Raw genomic sequence first — 15,760 nt, 5'->3', positions numbered from 1 at the left:
TTCAAGTGGGAGAATTCCTGCTGAGCTCAATTTTTAGTAATCGGAGGGCTTTCCTCTGCAGTCTGTCTAATAGTGAGAGCTGTGGTGCTCCACTCCAAATAGGAGAAGCATACTCCATAAGTGGTTGTATGTATGCCTTGGAGATGGTGATTCGTGCTTGGAGAAGGAGTAGGTTTTTAGTACGTCTTCTAGCAGTTTTCTTAACAAATCCTTTGATACAATGTTGCTCCAGGTGGTGAAGGTGGCTTCATGGAGGATATCCACTTTCTGGAACCTCCTTTGCCGTCCATCCCCAAATGTTTTCCATTGGATTTAGATCAGGGGAACATGCAGGATGGTCCAAAAGAGTGAAGTTATTTCTCTGGAAGAAGTCCTTTGTCAGTCGGGCATTGTGGACTGCAGCGTTGTCCTGTTGAAAAAGCCAGTCATCACCACACAGACAAAGGGCCTCCAGTCTTGAGGGATGCCCCCTGCAACAGCTCCAAATAGTCACCTGCTGCTTGACGCCACTGCACAACCTGAAGCTCCATCTGAAATTTCCCCTTGTGGGACTAATAAAGGCATAGCTTATCTTATTTTATTGTTCCATTGAAGGAAAATGCACCCCAGGTCATGATGGTGCCCTCTCCACACTGTGCCGTGTGGAAAACATCTCAGGTGGAATCTCCTTTTCATGCCAGTGACTTTGGAAGCCATCAGGAACGTCATGGTTTTTTTGTAATCCAAGAATAAAACTTTCTCCCACCTTTCAATGTCCCATGTTTGGTGCTCTCGTGCAAATTCGAAATGAGCAATTTTGTGACGTTGAAGGAGACAAGGCCTTTGAAGATATTTTTTCTTGTTAAAAACCTCTCACGGATGCCGTCTGATGGTTGAAGGATTGTCCACTCTCTTTATGGACAACCAATCGGATCCTCCGGCTCAGGGCCCGTGACATTTATTTGGGTCTATCACTTGACGTTTTTGTTCTATAACCCTCAGGATCTTTGAAGAAGTTTCAAAAGACTCTTACTGCGTTCAACCTCAGCAGCAATGGCGTGCTGCGAGAGGCCTTGCTTATCCAGCTCAACAATCCGACTACATTCAAAGAGAGAAAGCTTTTTTGCCTTTGCCATCAAGAGATGATGACAGCGTGAATACCTGACAGAAAATTATATTGAATCCACATTTTTGCCAAGATTTTGGCTTTGAAGGCCTGTGGTCTTAAACTTATGAACAGCCTATTTCAGTTTAACGGTTGTTTGTAATAAATTGCTTACTCAAAACATTTATTGTCTCACTCCCATCTTCCTGCATTTGGAAACTCTGCTTAGAACCTCCTTAAGATCTCACAGTGCAAAATGTAACTTCTTGCAAATTTTCAACTGGTCTTAACATTTTGATCACAAGTGTATCTCCTTGTGTTCTTTCCACTACTCAGTTATACTTCTGTTCACAGACTGCGTACAATTTCAGGATCATGATCTCGTTCTTGGCGGCCTTGCGGACTTTCCTGCCGTCTTTCTTGAGAAATTTCTTGCAGACAAACACTTTGTCTGTTTGTCTGTCCTTAGCCAGGCACAGCTCACAGAACTCCTTCCTACGCCACAAGAACGAGACAGAAAAAGGGTACAACACAGTAAATGTATAGCATTATCACACTCAACAGCTACAGAAAAGGGACGCAAGAAACAAAGTAAAACATGATGTGAATTTAATTGTAATGATAGTTGACAAAAAGTTACAAAATCACCCTGTTCTGAGCATACGGTAACTCTACTCAAACTGATTATGAGAAGCAGGGAGATGCAAAATTAAATGACAACTTTTCACAGGACATCTGTTATAATTAAGGATGGCAGCAGAGCAGATTGTGTGCTCATAATTTTTTCCACTATGACAAATAATGAAAAAGTTATAAAACATTAAGACCCAGAACATTTTGTATTATAAAACACAATTAGAACGCAGATTTTTATCACATGATAAAGTATGTGCACTTAAGTTTGGACTTGTATGACTTATATAAAACATGCACAAATCTTTGAGGCCAGATGCTGATGTTGCCATATGGCCTATGGTGTGTGTGTGGTTGCAATGTGTCAAGGGGAGTTTTTCAGAATGAGATAAAAGCAGTACTGATTTTCACGCCACAATAATGACCAAAAATAGCTTGTTGGCTGAACTCTGACAAGTTAATCTCTCAAATCTGCTATTTGCTGGCTGGCGTCTTGCTCCAAGCTTCAGTCCTTTTGATTAAATTATTTGATACTCAAGCCCAAAGGTCAGCAACCTTCACCATCAAAAGAGCCATTTTGCATCCTCTCCCATGAAAGAAAAATTGTGTGGAGACACAACACATTGCACAGCTTATAAACCTTTAAAAGTTGTAATCTTTTTTAAATTGTACCTCTTAGGACAGAATTCAACTGACAGAAGTGCAGAGTGCATGTGTAGGCCTACTTTGGAAAAAATTCAACACTGAGCTGCTGTATGTAGGCCTTTTTGAGCCCATCACAGTTCATCACAGTTCACATATCTGCATATCAGTGCTGTCTGCTCAATATCGTTTACCTCGCTTGACTAACGGGTATTTGTCTCTGTTAACGCGTTGAGTTACCCCTGCTTACACTGGCTAAATTAAAAAGGAAACCAGGTAACATGGGATTAATTGTGCAACTGTTACTCTAGCTGCATTTGTATAAATGTATTAACCCAGTGAACAGATCTGCTCCTTGCCTCAAATCAACTTTCCTTTCCACTCCTTTCTACTCCCTGTTCCTGTCTGAGCTGCTCGCTCCCTAACGCCTAGCAGTCGAAGAACCTGGGTACTCGCAAACGCAGAGCACTTGCAAAACTTGGCTCCACTCACCAAAGCCGTGCATCGACAGCTAGGCACGGCCGGATGAAGAAGTTCATTTTGCTAAACAATTCATTTCTACCTAGTTATATTGTTCAAATTTTGCAGTTTAACCTTTAGAGAAATGTTGCACTGTTAAAGACATTTGTTCTGTGGTTTAATCAGGAGAGAAATATTGCATATGTTGTTGCACATAGTTATAATGTTGAAATTTAGCAGTTTCATCTTTAGAGAAAAATAAATGTTTAACAATTGTTGTTTTAACAATTCTTAATGTTTCTATTTGTTTCCACATCGATCATCTGAAGGGCGTGCAGGGGCATTGCATAAGGGGCCGACAGGCAGAGAGAAAGACAACAACAACACCCTATGAACGGCTCAATGGCTACTACAACCACATGAAGTGGGGGGGAGTCACTGTTGATACACTACACTGCTGATGGGGATGTCATACAACTTCATGTCAAAAAATCTGAACTATCCCTTTAACGACAGTATATTGTGGGTCACCACAGACTGACCTTTAATTTTTTTCACAATGGTAAAGAGTCAATAATCTCCAAAGTGGGCATAATTTAATGAAATCTGGGAGTTTCCGTGCATGTGCAAGTGAATCTTGAACCGTGTTCTGGCGACCCCTGCTCAAGCCAAAAAATGCAATAAAAAGTGTTCTAACAAAATTTTAACTACTGACATAAGTCATTTTTATGCACGCTGTTTATAGGAATGGGAATGTCAATTAATTAAACACGACAGAAGAGAAAAGAGTCCAACAACAGAATATTATGCAAATATTCATGGTACTTACGCTCTGAGGACCTGACCGATCTCATATTTGTCTGTCACATCAGATATACTATCATAGGTCCGCCCCTCTCGCAGAGCAAGGCACCCAAATGGCATGACAGCATTCACCTAACAAATACAGACAAAATAAATAAATGAAACATTCCAACACAAATGTGGGAAGCAAAGCATACATTTGGCTGATACTTTCAATAACAGGATTTTGGAATTAAAAAAAAAACAATTACAGGTCAAATAAAGTGAAGATCATTTTTCTAACAAAATGGCTCCAGTCAATTGATTGCATGCCAGCTTTGTGAAAAGATACCAAGCGACGAAGTGTAGGTTCTGTGCGACGCTGTCAAGTTCAAATGAAGCTTTATTCATAAAAGTCTGTCCCTTTGCACCTGGGGAACTGAGCAACGCTAATATTGACTGCGAGTTTTAATTACATTTTAATTCAAATGTAATTAATCAGTATATTTATGTTAGGAGCTCATTTCCTTCAAAACCCAATGGTTTTGAATTTATAGTTTCACTTTTTCTTTACTGGATGCACCATTTGTTGAACACCTCACTATGAGAAACACCTCATAGTATGATGCTGTGAAACATAATACACTACAGCCACTACAACAAAAACAACATTGCATTAATATCTTACATTACATTAATATCTCTGCCAATGTAACTCATTGAGCATTGTTATATTTGTAGTTTATATTTGTATATTTGTTTTATACGGTCAGGTTGTAGGTGCATTATTATAAACCTGTATACACACACACACACAGCGTACAGTCCACTCCAAAATAAGAGGCCCGAAACACCCAGTAAAAAGAATGTAGTGAATCAGCAATCAATACAGTACATCATCTCACAGTCCTCTACCAGCCCACATCTTTGACGTCCCTGGAAGCAACCACCACGTCTTCTCATGCTCCTTTTCTACTCCAGCATTTACCTGATGTACTTTGTCCGTTAACACTGTGCTCAGGTTCGCTCGGGTTCTCCATTATGTCTAACTTATCGTCATCTGTCTCATAATGAATCCATAAAGCTGACCAAATTGAGAAGTGATGTGATCGCTTGAGAAAGAGCGAGCGCTGATGAACTGAGGTTATTAAGTAAACTAATAAGGCTGCAATGACTTCAGAATCTGGGTTTTGAAGATTAGCCGACTGAGAATGAAGTTCACTGATAACAAATGTGAGAAGGGTTAGAACAAAAAAACAATAGAAATCCTCAGCGGTAATGACATTTTGAGAGTGCTAATTTAGGATTACGAAACAAATATCAATGCAATGCCGTAAAAAAAAACAAAAAAAAACCTTTCTCTTTCTCTATGTGTATGTAGCATCACCATTGGACATGATCAAGCCAGAGGTGGTTCAGGGGAGGCGGAGTTGAGAGAATTGTGTAATCCCACTGCTGGCCCTAATCTCTAATCTGTATCTCTAATCCAGAGCACTGGAATACGCTATGGGTTATGGGTCCATGAATGTGTTGGTTTGAACAAAGTGCAAAGGTCAAAGCAGATATGCCCCATGTGCTGATCCGAGTTTGACTTAGATGATGAGTGTTTGGGTGCGCATGCGTGTCCATATGTGCTCCAGGGTAATTCAGAGCAAGTTTGTCTTGTGAGGAGATTATGTAAATGCAACAACATTCCCATGACAAGATCCAGGAGGGTGAAAGTGAAACCATGTTTCAATTCTGGATAGGGAGGACCGCTGGTTTGAAAGAGCGGTGAAAGAAGCCATGTTCGAACATTTCGCCCCCAAAAGATTGTCTCATTCAGTGGGAAGAGTGATCACTAATGAGCGAACAACCGATTGTTATGCAGGACGTTCATTCACGAGGCACGTCGGGCCACAAAACAACAACAACCCTATTGTGACCAAAGCCAGGGGACACACTCATCAGGGACATAAATAGGGAACCTCCACACCCAAAATTTTAGAACATGAAACAAAGGTGAAATGTCAAGAAAAAATGAGTCCAGTTGCCTCAATTCAACCTTTATGGACATCATGAACAACATTATGAAACACCATTATAATATAATTAGAAAATGTAATATCATATCATTATAAATGTTATTGTGATATCATTATATTGAAATATTACATTATATTGGAATCAAATGCAAAGTTCTCCTGTGATTGGCTGGCAACCAGTCCAGGGTGTACCCTCCCTCTTGCCCAAAAGTCAGCTGGGATAGGCTCCAGCATACCCCCACGATCCTAGTGAGGACTGGTTTTACAACCATGTCACCTGCTGGATGTGATAGGGCAGTGCCCCAAATTTGCTCCAAATACCAAACTGCCATTTTTCATTTTGTTATCTGTATCCACATTCACATATCTATTAATAACCAAATGATGCAACCAACAATAACATGTGTAATGCACCACCTCAGATCTTGAAACAGATTGATTGATTATTGATTTGATTATTGATTAGCAAGACATGTTACATGCTATCAATGCAGCCACTGGTAGTGATACATAATATGGCTCTTTAATTATGGTTTAATATACATTTTCAAGCAGCTCCAAATACGTTTGGCTTCTTGATATAGCTGATGGCAATTAAAATGTGAAGACGTGTTTTATCCAGGGTTTATGGAAGGCTCTTTCCTTTGGGTACATGTTTCTTGTGCGGTCACAAGAGGTTTTTTCCCCCAAGGCTACAATCTAAAGATGCTGTAGAAACACTTGTGCGTGCAGAATACTGAGCTATAACAAACCTTGAAGTTGAGGCAGAGTAGGAGGCAAAATAGGAGGAAGGGAGATGAGAATGGAGAAGTGGGAAAGATGAAAGATGAGGAAAGAGGTGCTAAAGGATGGGGAGAGAAAAGAAAAAGAGGACAGGGCTATGCAACTTAATGAAAATAGAGAAAATACTGCAGAGGTGCAAAACACAGAACTGCAGAGGCAGATTTGATGGTGCCTCTCAACTTCACAGCTTCATAACTGTGTGTGTGTGTGTGCATTTGGGGGTGTGTGTGTGTGTGAAAGTTTGCAAAGGTAGAAGTGTGTATGCGCACATGTGCGTGAACATGTGATGATGTGACTCGTGTTTATGAAGGGCTGGCCCCAGCGTCACAGACAGGCATACTGACAAGGCAACTGCTGCAGTATGTTTGTTAACCAAGCATGCCTGCATCCTCCATCAGGCTGCATGGGAAATCTCAGAGATGAAACAAAAACAGACAATTTCACTGTGGTTAAACATTTCAGCCAAGCTAAGTTATTTTAGCAGCAGGTGCTACTCTGACCAGAGGAAAGTGAGCGCTGTGTAATTCAACAGATATTTCCTTTTCAGACACATTCCTCACAAATTTTTAAATCAGAGAAAAATGACTGGGGATTGTTTGTCATGTCACACAGCTTCACATAGAAATTTCTATACAATATACGTGTTATATCGGATTACATAAGAACTGCAGAAAAATGGCCCCTTCATTTGGAAGGAATTTGAACAGTTTGAGCACATCCACAGAGACAGGTTAAACTATTATGCTGTGTTGTAGTAGAACCAATAAGGATTAGTACGGAAACAAATTAAATCAATACTAATCTGTGATGATTAATTAGGAGGATTTTCTGCCCATAAATGCTTTAAAAGAGTCTATGTAAAAATGTTGTTTCATGATAAAAGAAGAAATGTCAAACTTGTAAATATAATTTTGGGTTTTGGCTTTTTGGGGAAACAAAAACCATGTTCAACATCTCTCTCTATTGGGTTTCATAACTATACACTCCTGATCAAAACCTTAAGACCAGTTGAAAAATTGCTAGAATTTGCATTTTGCACATTTGGATCTTAATGAGGTTTTAAGTCGAGCTACAATATGCAAAAGCAAGAAGGGGGAGTGAGACAAAAAGGTGTGATTTTTTTGAACTACCACTTGACTTTTTTGTTCCATAATGCTCAGGATCTTTAAAAAAATGTAGAATGACTGTCTTACTGCACCCAACCTCAGCAGCAATGGCACGCTGCGAGAGGCCTTGCTTATGCAGCTCGACAATCCGACCACGTTGAAAAAGAGAAAGCTTCTTAGCTTTAGCCATCAGGAGGGCATGACAGTGTGAATGCCCGACAGAAAATGAACATTTTTAGCAGATTTTGGCTCTTATAGCCTGTGGTCTTAAACTTTTGATCAGGTGCTAAACAGCCTATTTCAGTTTAATTGTTGTTTTCAATAAATTACTTTTTCAAAATGTTTTTTGTCTCACTTCCCCTTCTTGCTTTTGCATATTGTAGCTCGACTTAAAACCTCATTAAGATCCAAATGTGCAAAATGCAAATTCTAGCAATTTTTCAACTGGTCTTAAGATTTTGATCAGGAGTGTATTGTAGTAAAACTGAAAAAGCAACAAATTAAAATGATGGTTCACTGGCAATTTTGCATGTGGAGATGTGTACCCATCCACATGCAAAAACCAGAGTGTGAAGGCACACCAAGCTATCTGAGACATCACACTTTTACTTCACCACCTTAAATCCAATTGCTTGTGCGCGTGTCTGAGTGTGTCAGGGCGCTTGTTCACAAGTGCAGAGTCGAGGTTGCAGAGAAGCTCTAAAATGAATGGAATAAAATATCTTTTTATCAGCATAGAGGGAAAGAACATCAGGTGATAAATCAAGGTTATTCTCAGAAAAAAAAAATTCATGTGGAGGCTCTCATGGCCAATCCCATTCAGCTCATCAGGCCTTATCTATTGAGGCTCAGCATTACAAAAGTAATGTATCACAGTACAGTATTTATCACTTTTCTGCTGTAACACAGTCATGTACAGCATTACTAATAGGAATTTGGTCATAATATACCCATTATAATTGCACTAAAGCGTTGCTTTTGCACAGCACATGTCCACGATTTGGAATTGACAAAAAATTCTACTGCCTCAATTGGCTTGTATCACTTGACACTTGCACAGATTTTGTCCCCGCAGTGGTCCGCAATTATGCGTTCCAATGAGTAAACTGGTCATAAACAGGTGTGAAATATGTATAAACTGTGCACTTTTTGGGGAGTTTTGCCCATCATCCACAATCCTTATGTGAGACATGAACACACATGTCTTTCTGTTTTCTGTGTGTTCTAAAGCTATAAAACAGATAAAAAGAGACAGCTCATTACTGCACGTAATGGAACACACCTATGCCACCTACAAAGACCGCTATTAAAACACCTCCAAAAACCACCAACAAGATTTTAAGGTTTTATATGCATGCTGTGATGATGTAATAACAAGTACATTCATGATAACATGTAATACTTACAGTATTTTGCTGTATTTTGGTCCTTTTAAGCTTTACCGGAACCTCCTTCCTCTGCGCATTGGTTTCACATAGCGACATAGAAAGGAACGCCTACACCTACGCGTGAACCTTTCCAAACTCAAAAATAAAAACATGGCAAGCCTTACCTTGTCGGTAGTGGTCTCGATGCAGGCAAGTGTGTGGTGAAGCTAGTCCCTACCTGGCTAGTAGCTATCCAGTGTGGTGGTGCTAAGTGTCAATGCGGCAGTAACGTAGTTCGATCGCCGTAACAATGTTAATAATAATAATAATAATGTCGCTGTAGCTTGGTTAATATGCACGTCACATTATATGTCAATGGACTGTTGTTGGCGCTTTTTGGAGTCTTTTTCACAAGGTTTTATAGGTGGAATAAGTGTTTCCCATTACTTGCAGTCATGAGCTGTCTCTTTTTTATCTGTTTTTATAGCTTTAGAACGCACAGAAAACAGAAAGACATACAGTATGTGTTCATGTCTCACATAAGGATTTTGGATGATAGACAAAATTCCAAAAAAAAGTGCAGTTTTCCTTTAATTTTTTCACAAGTCGGGAGGAATTCTCAAGTAATTTCTTAAGCCTCTTAGAGCTTCCTTAGGAAGTTCTGTTAATGACTGATCATGATGCCCAAAGTGATGCTTTCTAGTCAGCCATTCACTCACTCACACTGTCCGTGCTTTCCTTTTTCTAGTCCACTGAATCTGAGAAATGATGTCATTAGTGTAACAACTTAGAGCATGACTTCCTGCATGTAATGTATCGCCATGTCCATGGCCAAAGTTGGGGTCGTAATAAGTCGCAAAAAATGTTGCATTTCTCGCAAAAGTATTGCGCTATCTCACAAAAGTTATTGCATTATCTTGCTAAAGTTTTGCAAGATGTCTTTTTTTTGTAATCCATCCAAATTATTTTCCCCCATAACCCCTAGGAGGCTCCGCACAAATGTGACTTGGGATTGTATGATTGCATTTTATTTAATAAAACACACTTACAAAGCACACTTACCTAACCAGTGTATTTTTTAGCAAGTGCGCTCATCTTGTACGTCAATTTGATGAGAGTAATATTGAAAACCACTGCAATATTAACTATAATATTAACACTTTGACCCAGGGACATTTACTGCACATCATTTCAGCATAATGTTAGAAAGCAATTTAAAGCATCTCATTGGAATTGGTGTGAATAAAAACCAGTGGTATGGTTGAGTGGTATCTGTACGCTTATTCAATATTTTAGTAAGAAAGTCAGTGTTTGTCAGGGGAATCGAGATTGAGCAGCAGTGGATGTGTGGCTGGCCTCAGGTTACTTCTGCTTCTGTGAACAAGAACTTACAGGCCTTGCATGTCAGATCACATGTGAGCATGATGCACCTGAGTTACATACTTACACACGCACCACAAGGAGCGTACATGTAAGAATAGGGGACATACTCATATCATTCAACGTTCTTACATGACAGCAGAATATGTGAGTCCCCATTAGAGTTTGATTACATCACCAACATATGAACAAAAGTGGGTGACTCTGTTTAATGTTGTCATTTAAGCTAGACAGCTGGATAATTTTGCCTAAAAAAACAATAAGACTTTCCATGTAGTCTCACACCACCTCAGTGCCGCTCTCAGCTAATCGTTCAGACAAAGCACATCCATGTTTTAGCAGTCCTGAAGGTTTAATCATGGCAATTGCACACCATGGCTGCAGAGAACAACACACCAACTAGCGCGGAAAAACCTCCGCATCCCATGATGCTCTCACTGCTACACAAATGGAAATGACAGCGGTGAAATGTGTTTCTCATTGCGGCACTTTATGACCACTGGTCCTGCCGGGCATGCCTCTGTGTGTGTAATGTGAGAAAATGTAATAAATGCGTTTAAGAGCAATTCGGACACAGCTACAGCATGCCAGCACTCTGTGGAGTAATTGAGCTCTCCGCTGCCATTATGTTTCTCACATTTAATAAGATTAGTGATAATCACCACATATTTGTTGCCCCCGTGATGATTCTGGGTGTGTTTCTTGAGTGTAAATCAGTGTGTAATGCAATTGATGCTCAGCCTTTATTGATCAGAACTCCAGTGATTTGCTCGACTATGCAAACAGGAAAGAAAAACATCGAAAACAAGCTTAGAGTTTGGAATTTGTCAGAAGAAATGTTATTCGACTCACAACCCCTTGTAAGAATTGCACCGGGTGTAATTAGGAAACAATAACACAATCAATATCAGAGATGCAGCTGAAAGCGCACAGCATATTTTGCCATTAATATCACTTTGGCCTGCAAAACATTAAACAGGAATTGGTGCACTGATTACTCCCAATCTCACTGCCCCAGTTGACAAGCGTGTGCTGGATATTGAGCAGAGCACACATCCCCCTCAGGTCGGTCGCAGGCTTTATTACAATGTTGTGATGTGAAAGTGGAGTGAGAACAAGAGTTGCAAGGGGCAAGAGAGAATACCCAGGAGAAATGAAGAGGTAGGCAAAGGGATAATCTGAAAATAAAGTATATCGGATGCACAACTACTCACACATTATGAGAAACACATCGACATATAACAGATACGCATGTTTGCGCGTGTGTGTGTGTTGGAGCATCAATTCAATTACTTCTTTCTCTGTGTTTCCACTACGGGGTGCTTTTCCAGCTTGCTCTAAACAGTAATTCCCTAACTACTCATAGTGCGACTCTCATCTCAGGTCTTTATTATGCGTGTGTGTGTTGCGGTGTTTGTGCATCTGCAAAGACTTAGAGTGTGTCTACCCACACAGCTAGAAGCAAACTTAACAAAGATTAATTTAGGAAGAAAAAATATCTATGGCACGGATATTCCATGGTTGTAATTGTTGTTTGATTGTCATCAATGACATATATTTAGCTGAATGCAAGGTTTTATTTTCCACTATTTTCCATGCACTTAACAATGTACAGTTATCTTTTGACATGTTTTTTTTCTATGATTTAGCAGTGATAGAACACTGCAAAAAATATTCAAGTGCACCTCAACTTTACATTTTTTTTTCTCCCTTGTTAGGTTCTTAGACAGCAGGTTTGGAGAGCGTGTCATTTACAAAGATCCTTAACATGTGCACACTGTGGACTGACTGACTAACAATGTATGGATTTTTTTTACACTATTCCACTAGGATACATCCTCTCTCTCTACCCATTCTCCTTCCTTTGTTTTCAGTCCCCTGATTAGAAGAGTAAGCCTGCAGGTCTTGCACAGTAAGTGTGTCCACAGGGAGAAGAATACCTTTCGCCTCCCTGGACAAAAACTGAATACAAGGGTGTGTACGCATGTCTGGAGTTTACAGTCATGCAATAACGAGCAATCGGTGTGCTCTCACGAATGCACTGTATGTGTACATCGATTCAGATGAATTATGTATAGTGGCGATATGTGTAAAAAGATGTACAGGCTATGTCATAGAAAAACCCAGAGTGAGACAGTTTGACGGCTGAACGAAATTCAAAAGAAAATTACATAGTGAAAATTACAAATTTAAGTAGTGTTTACACTTGCATGCATTTTGCCTGCGCATTATCCCGCAATTTGCTATGGCAATGTGTGTTATTTAGATGGCACACCTGAAGAGGTTGAAGACTAGTAAACGCACTGTTTATGCACTCAGAACACAATTTGTGACCAAAAAAAGGTGTGCGCATTGGCACCAAATGCCACCCTCCCGCACAGCTTATTTACACCTGAATCAAGTACTGTTTATGTCTAGTTTATGACATAGTACGCAGGACGAGCATTGTTCTTGCATGGGTGCATTGTTACCACCACTTCCCACATCCGTGAAGCAGTCGTGGCATTATTTGGTCCCACTTTGTCCCGCATGATGCCACGCAAAAGCAAGCACCACCCCTAGCTTGATTAATTCCTCTATTTAAAGGCACCTACAGGATGTTGCACTCCAGAGAAGAAGCTCTCTTTGCAGAAAAGAAAGATAAGTCTATATTATCTCACAGCTGCAGAAAGCGCATGCGGAAAGAGCAGGAAGAAGCATAAACTACAAAAAAGAAGGCATGAACAGTGTGGGAGAGGGAATTGCTGACTAGAAGACATGACTTGAGCATCATGTTTAGTTACTAGTCTGATCCAAGAGCCTACAGAAGTTACTTGAGAATTCCCCCCGACTTGCACCAAGAATTGGTGGAAAAGTTAACCCATTCATGTGAATGAGACACGCTTTGATACACACCGACCACATTGTTTAGGCATAGGAAGCGGTGCGTTCATGGAAATTATAGGTGCCACGAATTTGAACATTTTAATATTTGTTTTTGCACACTGGCATGCAGCCCCACAGAGTTTACACGTACTTCACACCTGTTTACGACCAATTTACTCATTGGCACGTCATCGGCACAGAAAATCGCAAGTGTAAATTAGGCTTTACAAAAGTAAAAAATGTGAAACACTACCGTGAAACCGTGAAAAAACATGGACAGTCTAATGCAGGGGTCACCAACGTTTTTCCTTGTGAGAGCTACTTTTACAAAATGAAAATGGCCAAGAGCTACTCATTTTTGTAACATTTATTTTCAGAGCTTATTTTAAACCCAAACAAAGCGAATATGCTTGTTTTACCAGAACATGAACAAAATGCTGGTGTCCACAACTCACATTTTGTATTTCAGAATGCATTTCTTTCTACTGTTCTTTCATTATTAACTGAAAACCTGAATGAAAAGCAGGCTTGCGGGCACCTCATGTGGTCGTGGGGGGCTACCTGGTGCCCGCGGGCACCACGTTGGTGACTCCTGGTCTAATGATTGTTTGACCCCTTGTGTCAATCAAATGTATTAGTGAGAGTCAATCAGAAGATGACATTGAAGTAGCTGCTGATGCTGATAAAACTCTTGTACTGGAAATCCTCTGTAATAGAATTTAACATTTTTATATATTAATAGATTCTGTGCTCTTCTGCCAAACATCCAGTAAGAACATGCCTTATAAGGCCATGTTAATAACGAGTTTCTCAATACAACCGTACTGCAGATAAAGAACATAATGTTTTGAGCAGATTAACAATAAAGTAGTAGATTTTCATTGAACCAAAAATGATTCATGGGTGCAGGTCAAAATCAGGGCCCGTATTCACAAAGCTTCTCAGAGTCCTCTTAGAAAGCTCCTAACTTAACCTAAAAATTCCTAGCAAGAAATCTTAGCTTAAGAATGATTAAGGAAGTTCCTGAGAGCAACTCTGAGCAAGGAGGGGACAGAAACTTTAACTTAGTGAGGAGGTGTGGTTGACCCCGTTGCTTGGTATGGCACAGTCTTCTAGGAGCTGCGATTGGTTGTTACGAAAAGGGGGAAAGTCCAAAAAAGAAAAAAAACCTGTGCTCTGCGCTCCTCGTAATGAATGGACAGTAAAATCAACAGATCACTTATAACTTGGACAGTATTAAGAAATGTATAATCGTGACATTCATTTTATGTCACCTCATTTATCACGTAACTTAAGGATGATTTGCATGTTTTCAGTGTATTTTCTGGGATTTCCGAGCATACTTAAATGCAGAAAATTGTATATCCGCATTAAGAGTTACTTCCTGTTTATTTTGATCACACAAACACACATTACAAAGCTGTTTTTGTGGTGTTCGGCGGGTCCCCGATGCATCTCCCGTTCTTGTAATGAGAATGCTGAAGCGTCGTTGCAAGGCAGAATGGACGAGAGACAGTTGGAGATACATATACGGTGTTGGAATTGCACTACTGTTATGTTCAGGTCAGAATAAAGTTAAAGTGCTGTGTCTCTGTGGGGATTATACACTGTGCCTCCTTTTTATCTGTGGTTATGGTTACAGTTGGTTATGGTTTAATTTATTTCAAATCTACATTGTGCTCTCTAAGGTATGTGCTTTATTTTGTTCACATGTTGAAAGTATTATGCATACTTAGCTGATCTAATGTGTAACACTGCGCAGATACGTAATACTGTACGTACGTTGTCAACATTCTGATAATGAATCACAACGAATCATGACAGGACAGAAAGTAAGTTAAATGTGTATTCTATAAACAAGCATTTTGCTAATGAGGATCAATCAGTCCATAAGCAATTGTGAAAGTCACCATTCCATACAGACTTATTGTATTGTATTGTATGACTTATTGTACTTATGTATTTCTATATAGTCTTCAACAGCAAATATAATCTATTTGTAACAATAAGAAATAATAATAAATATTTTTTACAGTGACATCATTATTGTTACTCCAAACTGACCCCTTTTATGTAATTGCATTTATATAATCGTCACAGATGATTAAAAACATAGATTTCATGCCTAACTCAAGCATGCGGATGGTGAAAAATGAGTCTCATATGCAAAGTTTGTGATGCGGAAACACGGAAGTCACGAACATGTTGCACATGAAAAATATAACCCCACTGAATGAAACTCTTCCTGTCTACTCTGACACACGTGCATCCTGCAAAGTTTGAGTGCTTGTGATGTCAGTTAAAAATTCAGCGGATGTTGCGGTGCCCAAATGAACAAATGTGGAAAGTGGTGTGTCTGTGCCACTGTCGTACACAGACACACAAAGCGTCAGCAGCAGACAATGTCCTTCACCATCATTTGCCCCTGAGAATTCTACTGAATGGGGTTGAAAAATGGAGTGTGTACACGTAGACACACTCAGCTATGAGAAAACAACAATACCAGAGGCTATGTTTACACAGGCAACTATCTTGCAAAAATAAGTTGACTGAGGCAATGCTTACAGTATATATTCTTGTATATTCTTATACTCTGTGATTGGCTGCACAACGTCACCCTGAACAGCAGCTCAG

General features: G+C 39.7%; 1 protein-coding gene across 3 annotated transcripts in view; it reads right to left on the bottom strand.

Moving 5' to 3' along the window:
* The window catches only part of LOC129187252 (caM kinase-like vesicle-associated protein), a 63,499-nt gene that overhangs the window by 17,646 nt on the left and 30,093 nt on the right, over positions 1–15,760 (bottom strand). For all 3 annotated transcript variants that reach the window (XM_054786353.1, XM_054786286.1, XM_054786442.1), the window contains 2 exons: positions 3,648–3,754; positions 1,448–1,579 (listed from right to left, as the gene is read on the bottom strand). In XM_054786353.1, the coding sequence (XP_054642328.1) occupies positions 1,448–1,579; positions 3,648–3,742 (227 nt within the window). In that variant the 5' untranslated portion in view covers positions 3,743–3,754. The remainder of the gene's footprint in view (positions 1–1,447; positions 1,580–3,647; positions 3,755–15,760) is intronic.

This window comes from Dunckerocampus dactyliophorus, chromosome 1, assembly GCF_027744805.1.
Source record: "Dunckerocampus dactyliophorus isolate RoL2022-P2 chromosome 1, RoL_Ddac_1.1, whole genome shotgun sequence".
NCBI lineage: Eukaryota > Metazoa > Chordata > Actinopteri > Syngnathiformes > Syngnathidae > Dunckerocampus > Dunckerocampus dactyliophorus.
The sequence above is the reverse complement of the archived record's forward strand: the minus strand, read 5'-3'. Positions and strand labels throughout refer to the sequence as shown.